Raw genomic sequence first — 8,004 nt, 5'->3', positions numbered from 1 at the left:
AATGTACTTTGCGCTGCCTGAATCTGGTACTTTCTTAAAACTACCCCTGCCTAGATCACATAGCAGGTATTCCCTATCTGAGATAGAACTCGAAGCCAGAAAGTAATTTTTTTGTATTCATTCCAAGGCCCTTCTAGAAATTCAAGCACCAACTATGGCAGGACGGAAAACCACTTTGTCTTGGTCAGGTAAGGGAGTAGCCAAGAAGAATGGCAGGCCATTATGGGTCCTGCCATGCAGTTAGTGGGTCTGGGGGTTAATTTTACATAAAGGCAAAGAAAAGGTGCAAATGGAAGAGGGGATTGCAAAGACAGGACTGAGCAGCAGATTCTCCAAAATCACTGGCTACCACGCAGGATAAGTCTGGTACCCCCACCCGGTAGACTCCGCTCATCAATACCCACCACTACCACACAGACCGCACAACAGCTCAAACCCACTACCCTCATCACCACACTATACTCACCTCAGGACCCACTCACTTCCCTCCACGTGCATAAACAAAACACCAATATTGGAGCAAATCTACTAAAAATCACTTTTTAAGGGAGTATGAAACACCAAACCAATAAGGCGTATATACTTTGAGCTGGGGCAATTTTGGGGGGTAAGCACAACCAGCTATGCATTAAGGGGTTTGCTACTTTCTATTAGGTAGCTAGGATCCCATGTCGAGGCCTGAAGAGCAAACTCCATGTGCGGTTAAAATCGTGCCGTTTAAGAGACTACTGCAAGCAGTTGCCAGGAACACTTCCTGAACATGGAAATGTAATTTTTGAAGTTCACTTATCCAAGCGCAAAGCCCTGTGCAAGCAGTTGCTGGCACTCGATAATGGCAAAAGTAGGCAGAAGAAATTGCTAAATCATGTTACATTGGAAAAAAGGCTTTAATTTCATGATCAAAGGACTGCAAAGAAAATTGTCCATCTACCACAAATAAAATCACTTTCACTTAATACTCTTCACCTTCTTCTTCTTCGCCCTCGTAAGAGTCTAATCCCACCTCTTCATAATCCTTCTCCAAGGCGGCCATGTCCTCCCGGGCCTCGGAGAACTCTCCTTCCTCCATCCCCTCTCCCACGTACCAGTGGACAAAGGCCCGCTTCGCATACATCAAGTCAAACTTGTGGTCCAAGCGAGCCCATGCCTCAGCGATGGCTGTGGTGTTGCTTAACATGCACACTGCACGCTGCACCTTGGCCAGATCCCCACCGGGCACCACGGTGGGAGGCTGGTAGTTAATACCAACTTTGAAACCAGTTGGGCACCAGTCCACAAACTGGATACTACGCTTTGTCTTTATTGCTGCAATAGCAGCATTGACATCTTTGGGCACCACATCGCCACGGTATAGCAGGCAGCAAGCCATGTACTTACCGTGACGTGGGTCACATTTCACCATCTGGTTTGCGGGCTCAAAGCAAGCATTGGTGATCTCTGCGACTGAAAGCTGCTCGTGGTAGGCTTTCTCCGCAGAGATCACTGGGGCATAGGTGGCCAGGGGGAAGTGAATACGGGGATAGGGCACCAAGTTGGTCTGGAACTCTGTGAGGTCAACATTGAGGGCACCATCGAACCGCAGAGAGGCTGTGATGGAGGACACAATCTGACTTATTAAGCGGTTGAGGTTGGTGTAGGTCGGACGCTCAATGTCCAGGTTCCTTCTGCAGATGTCGTAGATGGCCTCGTTGTCCACCATGAAGGCGCAGTCCGAATGCTCCAGGGTGGTGTGAGTGGTCAGGATGGAGTTGTAGGGTTCCACCACAGCAGTTGATACTTGGGGAGCTGGATAGATGGCAAACTCAAGCTTGGACTTCTTGCCATAATCTACCGACAGTCGCTCCATCAGCAGGGACGTGAAGCCTGAGCCAGTGCCTCCACCAAAGCTATGAAAGACCAGGAATCCTTGAAGGCCGGTACATTGGTCAGCCTGTGGGAATGAACGAACAGATTAGCTTCGAGAGAGAGAGAGAGAACACTAAAACACCCTTAAGAAAACCGCTATCCAAAGCAGAATCAGAGTGCCTACTAATGCAACCTGGAACAAGTCCTTAGATGGGCCATGCTACCATTCCCTTTCTTGGCACAGCACAGAAGCTACGCAACTCACCAGCTTTCGCATTCTGTCCAACACTTGATCAATGATCTCCTTGCCAATGGTGTAGTGCCCACGAGCATAATTATTGGCAGCATCTTCTTTGCCACTTATAAGCTGCTCTGGGTGGAAGAGCTGGCGGTAAGTTCCGGTTCGAACTTCATCTAAAAGATTCGAAAGAAAAATTGGACCATGTTAGATGTCACAACCAGACCAATGTCACCATGATAGAGTAAATGTCACCGTTGGAGTGCAATTCTCACTTATGGAATACAAACCGTGCCAAATGGTAATTAGAAAGCGTGGTAGTGATGAATGGGTGGTGGCGTGCACACAGAAGAAAAGGCATAGATTAACATAGAAAAAACAAATGCACCCACGATATAAAAACTGGACAAAGAGGAGGACACGGTATGCTGCAAATCCCAGGCAGTTTCTGGTCATCCACACTTAATTTCTACTGGAGGAGGGCGACCAACATATTCATTCAGGGTTTGTATTACACTGTAGAGGCGCATCTCAAGTCAAATACTAAGGGCAAATTATATTTTCGAGATCTTTGGGTGATATTCGACACTTTTGTGCCACAATTACTTGGCTTCAGCAGTCACTGAAAAAAAGCTTTCCATTTGTACAGCTGGCATACAATTTGTAGGATAGTTTAAGGTGTTTCGCCTTGCTGAGACAAAATGCCAATAATGCATGCAAGACTAGTATTCGCGTGTCTTGGTGCTGCATGAAGGGTTAAAGAGTAGTCTCGTTCAGATCAGGCCATGCTGTATTGACTCCTGTGACCACAGTCAACCTTTTGCTCGCCCCAGAACAAACAGATTGTAGGCACTGGTTCCATACAGCTTGAGACCACCAGTAACTCCGCATTTCAACTCAAAATAGTTTATTAGACAAGCAAAACACTACGGTATTAGCTGGGGTGGCAGGAAAAACGCTCAACACAAAACTCCTTAATGCCCAGCCCACCTCCCACAGCGATGTCTTGGTAGGGGCAGAGGAAGTCTCAGCCTGGTGCCACTACGGCAGTCCCAGGAGGACGTAACACCATGTAGCTTTCCCTTCCAGGTATAGGGGCAGCTGCATTCCTTTGTCCCAAAGGATGACAGCAGCACCCTGGGTCAGACAGGTGACTTGCCTCCTGAAGTCTTATTTCCGCAACTCCAACAGGGATCCATTAAAGACAAATGTCAACTTCCACACCGAAGTCCTGCACGCGAGCTCCAAACCAGACCAGTCACTCAGCAGCGGCTCTATGTGGAGACTTCCAAGGTTGTACTTACAAGACAGACGCTGCTCCCGGCGAGCTCCTTCCGTATTGCTCCACACGTGAGCTGCGCTGAAGACTAGTTTTCTCCCAAAAGAGCCTCCATGCTGCTGGTCTTACTCTCCCGTCACCGCTCCTCCCCTCAAATCTGCTGAAGCGCTGCAATATCCTGTTTAACCCAACCATGACCCCGTCAGTTCAGATTCTGTCGTGTACTCTTAAGCTTCCTCAATTCCGGACGCAGCATTCTTGGCATTTCATGGCTTTTTTTTTTAAACAATTGAGTCGCTGCCAGGTAAACCCATCAAGACAGGTTGTCTTCATATAACTATTGCAGTAACCAGCATGCATATCACATTACAGTAGAACTATCTACTTCCCCTGTTAACGCTGGTACCCCACCCTCCCCCTCTTTACAGGTGACTCCTCTGCTCTATGACCCAAGACAGATCCACAAATTGTGTCAATATTCACCAGCACGTGCACAGCCCTGGCCACCCCGGAAATACCAGGCACCAATGACTTGGATTCACATCTAACTCATGAGGAAACACTAAATACTCACTCGGCGCCCTTACTTGAAGGCAGTTATCCCAGTGGTGCGATGGGAAATCAAGTCGTGCTGCAAGGTACTTACCAAAATGCCCCCTAATCACAGCACAGGCACCAAGTTTGGCAGAACACCGTACTCAGCTGGCGCTAAAAACAGTCACATGGAGCGCTTTAGGACACTGCCTTGGACAGTATGAGTCGAATGTTACTCGGACTGTAGAGACCCGACAAATAGGAAGAGCAAACCATACACCCACAAAGGCTTAATCTGACTTCAGCTATGATCAGACATGCACCTTGACAGGTTGCTAAGGCCTGCCACTCCACAGCACGTTGTCCACTCTGGAAAGAAAGAACTCTGCACTTCTCTTCCCAGGTCAACTCGTGAAGTTAGATACCGTGAACCCAAGGTATGCTCCTACTGCAGAATGCAAGCAGCCAAGGGTCCCCCGCACGCATGCACAACACCTGCCCATTGGATTCACACGAAGCCACATCCACTCACCTATGACACTGGGCTCCAGGTCCACAAAGACTGCCCGTGGCACGTGCTTCCCGGCCCCCGTCTCGCTGAAGAAGGTGTTGAAGGAGTCGTCGCCTCCCCCGATGGTCTTGTCGCTGGGCATCTGTCCGTCCGGCTGGATGCCATGCTCCAGGCAGTACAGCTCCCAGCAGGCATTGCCCATTTGGACCCCGGCCTGGCCGACGTGGACTGAAATACATTCCCTCTGAAATACAAGGGGCGAGGAGTCAGGACACACCACGTTACCTTCTGCCCAAGTAAACAGCGCAGTATTTACATAGGTTTGGCACCTATCAACCACCTGCAACACTAATGTGTCACGTACGGGAGAACAAGTAGCCCAACCCCTTGAAAAAAAAACCTTGGCAGCCAATTTACATCATCACATTAAGGTGGTAAATTATGTTCCCTGTGAAAGAGCAGATCGGGATCATTCATAGATAGACAAAGATTTTAGTAAAAAAATGGTCCTGGTTAACTCCCAGACCTAAGTAGATGCTCCCAATGTTTAAGTAAAGTGACAGTCACACTCATTTAGTGCAGTTACATATTTCATGACTTCACAAGAATTTACAGAAGCAGATCAATAAATTGTGCTAAAAAAAATCTATTTTAGCATGAGCAAATTTGCATGTGTAGATTTGCTCATAAGAAAAAGTATTACTTCTAACCCTGGTCAGGAGTAAGTTTACAACCTTGCATTATGGGATGAAATTACAGAGCTAGCAGCCGATAAAACATGCATTGCAGACTCAAAAGGGCATTCTCGGAAATAATTCTTACCACTGTCACTAATATGGTCAGTAAGCCGATCTCACAGAAATGGCAAAATAAGGAAATTGGTAGTATTAGAGGCTATTATCAGCTCGTAACAAGATTACTGCAATAATCTGTCTGCACCACACGAAACCAAAGGGACAAGTATATTTATTAAGCAACCTGTCCGCATAAGTAGATATTTTATCAAATCCCACACCCGAGTCATTCACAAACCATGTATGGGGAGATGTTGCATCATGTCAGTGTAGGCATGCAAGGAGATGGTAGCCAGGTACTGGAAGATATTGCATCGTAGCGCATGCTCGTAAGGACGAAGAGACTGCGCCACTTTTTGGAGTGTGTAGGAGACTGCAGTGATAAACCACACAAGAGAAGAGTCTGCATCACACGCCGGTGTGGGCCTGTAGGGAGGTGGCAGTCGCCACCATGCACGGGGAGAGGCTGCATCACGTGTCGGTGTGGCCGTAAAAAGAGTGCATCGGGCGTTCCTGTAGAATGCATCAGTGGCATGTTGCCGTACCCGCAAGAGGCAGCAGTGATCCTGTACAACAATATGAACATGTCCCTGTGCCCGTTGGAGGCAGCAATGATATCACAGGGGAGTACGGACGTTTTCGTGCCTGCAACAGGGAGTAGCGATATCCGGTGTATGGACATGTTTCTCTGCTTGTAAGAGGCAGGGCAAACCGTGATATCAGGGGGATGTAAGCATGGTGGCATTAGTGCCACATTCTAGTGCCTGTGGGAAGCAGCAATGACCCTGTAGACAGCGCTGTGTGGTAGTATGGACGCCTGGGTGCCTCCAGGGGCAGCAGCGAGCCTGTGGGTAACACAGACACGCCCCAGTGCCTGCAGGAGGCGGCGGAGATACAATGGCGCAGTACAGACATGTCCCAGGAGGCAGTAGTGCGCCCGTTGGGTTGTGTGGACATGTTACGCTGCACGTCGGAGGCAGCAGCGACCCCGTGGGTAGTGCAGACGCGCCCCAGTGCCGGTATGGTTATGTTCCAGTAGGGGGCAGCAGTGATATCACAAGGGAGGGGCCCGGACCGCACCCGCCCGTGTGCCGAGGCCCGAGCCCCGCCCTGGAGTCACCCCCGCAGCAGTCCGCTGACGGCGGCCGGAGCTTCCCACCAGCACACCGATACTCCGTACGTGACCGAGGGCGGGGCCAGGGTGACCCCACGACCAAAAATATCGCGTCCAGGGCGGGGCGCTCCGCCGGTGACCGAGTAAGGACGGACCCTGGGGTCTCGAGGCGCTGCGGCCGGTGCTCCGCGACCGGAGGAAGGTGACCGCACAGCGCGGGAGGGGGAAGCGCTACACCAACGGTGCAGTGGGGGCCGACGCGCTACACCCGGCACTACAGAGCCGGGGAACTGCGGAACTAGAGGACAGCGCCTGGGAGGACTGCAGGGCCAGGTGCCGAGGACAGGCGGACACGTGGCACCACACCGCCAGAACACTACGAGGCGCTACGCCCAGTGGGCGGCCGGCACGGCAAGCAGACGAGGCTCCGGACACAGCGGCGGGGATCCATGGAGGGCCTAAGAGCCCACACGGCGAAATTAGCGCGACCCTCACACGTAGACCACCCTACGGTCACCGGCCGAGCAGCTACCTCCACCCACGGCCCTCAAGGCATCCCCGCCCCACAGGCTGGAGTCGGTGACCCTCCCCGCCGGCCCCCTCACCATGCTGGCGTCGGTCCGGTCGGTTCAAATCTCACTTCGAGCCGCGTGACGAGTCTCTGTGAGAAGAATGAGCGGCAAAACACGCAGCGCGCTTCCTTATATATGAGGGGCGTGGCTTCCGCGTCCCACTGCAAGTTACGCAACCGCGTCCCTGGGCTCGCTCGCTGTCCTCGTGCCCTGCGGCCGGGACGCAAAGGACGTGGTGACGCTTCGTCACAATGGCGGCCTTGCTAGGGTCAGGCAAGCCGACGCTGGAGTGTAGTTCACTAGCATAGTGCGGTGGGCTGGATCACCCCGGCCAGCCATCCTTGAGTCAGGCACTACGCAGTTGATTTTGTGTTCCTGTGGCCCCGCCTCTGGCGCAGTGACTGATCCAGTAGAGCTCGCTCTACTCGGCCATAGTCACGTGCTGCCGCCCTGCACCATCTGGCTGCCGCCTCTGGAAACTACTGTTCCGAAGATTATTTTTAGGCGCGAACCGCGCCCCCTGGGATTACCACACAGCCGGGCGGGACTGACGCGGATTTCGCCATCCGCCCTGTGACGTGGCATCACTGCGGCCCTGTTGTAGGTGCTTGTCCCATTACCGAAAGCAAGCGTCGAGCCTCGCGCCGGGGGCGCTACACATGCGCAGTCCGCGTCCCGGTGACCGCGGGCAGGGCACGGCCTGGTGCTCCGCGCAGGCCAGGATGTAAAATTATTGTCGCGAATGCCCGAAAATTTACATTCAGGGTCAGGACCGGAGGCCGTTGATCCTCAGGCGGAGTTCGCGTCAAATTTAGACACATCCAGTCCTGCTTCCAACAGGAGCCATCTCATCCATCTTGCCAAAGTAGCAGATGACGCAGGCCGAAACGGCTTCTGTGAGGCTTTCAGAAGCTGACCCAGCACGTCTGTCCGAAATTCGGCTGTACTTACCTCATAACCCTTCAAAGATTGCACCACACACATCTGGAAAAGCTGGGTAGGATACCAACCTGGTGTTACATTTCGACCTACCAAGTCTAAAGACCTCACGTCTGAGACTCTTTTACATGAAATAAGACATAATAGCATAGTCAATTTAGCTGACAACCACTTCCAT

The 8,004-nt window shown here is 51.6% G+C and overlaps 1 protein-coding gene across 1 annotated transcript; it reads right to left on the bottom strand.

The window, feature by feature from the left end:
- Positions 1-868: 868 nt before the first annotated feature.
- LOC138286692 (tubulin alpha chain) lies at positions 869-7,055 on the bottom strand. Its single transcript, XM_069227177.1, has 4 exons — positions 6,921-7,055; positions 4,429-4,651; positions 2,111-2,259; positions 869-1,930 (listed from the first exon to the last, which is right to left on the bottom strand). The coding sequence occupies exons 1-4, from the start codon at positions 6,921-6,923 to the stop codon at positions 953-955; spliced, it is 1,353 nt and encodes a 450-aa protein (XP_069083278.1). The 5' UTR covers positions 6,924-7,055; the 3' UTR covers positions 869-952.
- Between the last annotated feature and the right edge of the window lie 949 nt (positions 7,056-8,004).

This window comes from Pleurodeles waltl, chromosome 3_2 (genome assembly GCF_031143425.1).
Source record: "Pleurodeles waltl isolate 20211129_DDA chromosome 3_2, aPleWal1.hap1.20221129, whole genome shotgun sequence".
Taxonomy (NCBI): domain Eukaryota; kingdom Metazoa; phylum Chordata; class Amphibia; order Caudata; family Salamandridae; genus Pleurodeles; species Pleurodeles waltl.
Note: the sequence above shows the minus strand (reverse complement) of the source record. Positions and strands in the feature narration are given on the sequence as shown.

Bases quoted from the DNA above. Each gene is read 5' to 3' on its own strand.
- LOC138286692 (XM_069227177.1), bottom strand. The intron at 2,260-4,428 runs GTGAGTGGATGT...CGAATCTTTTAG, and splicing joins CCTGGAGCCCAGTGTCATAG to ATGAAGTTCGAACCGGAACT. The intron at 1,931-2,110 runs GTGAGTTGCGTA...TCATTCCCACAG, and splicing joins TGGACAGAATGCGAAAGCTG to GCTGACCAATGTACCGGCCT.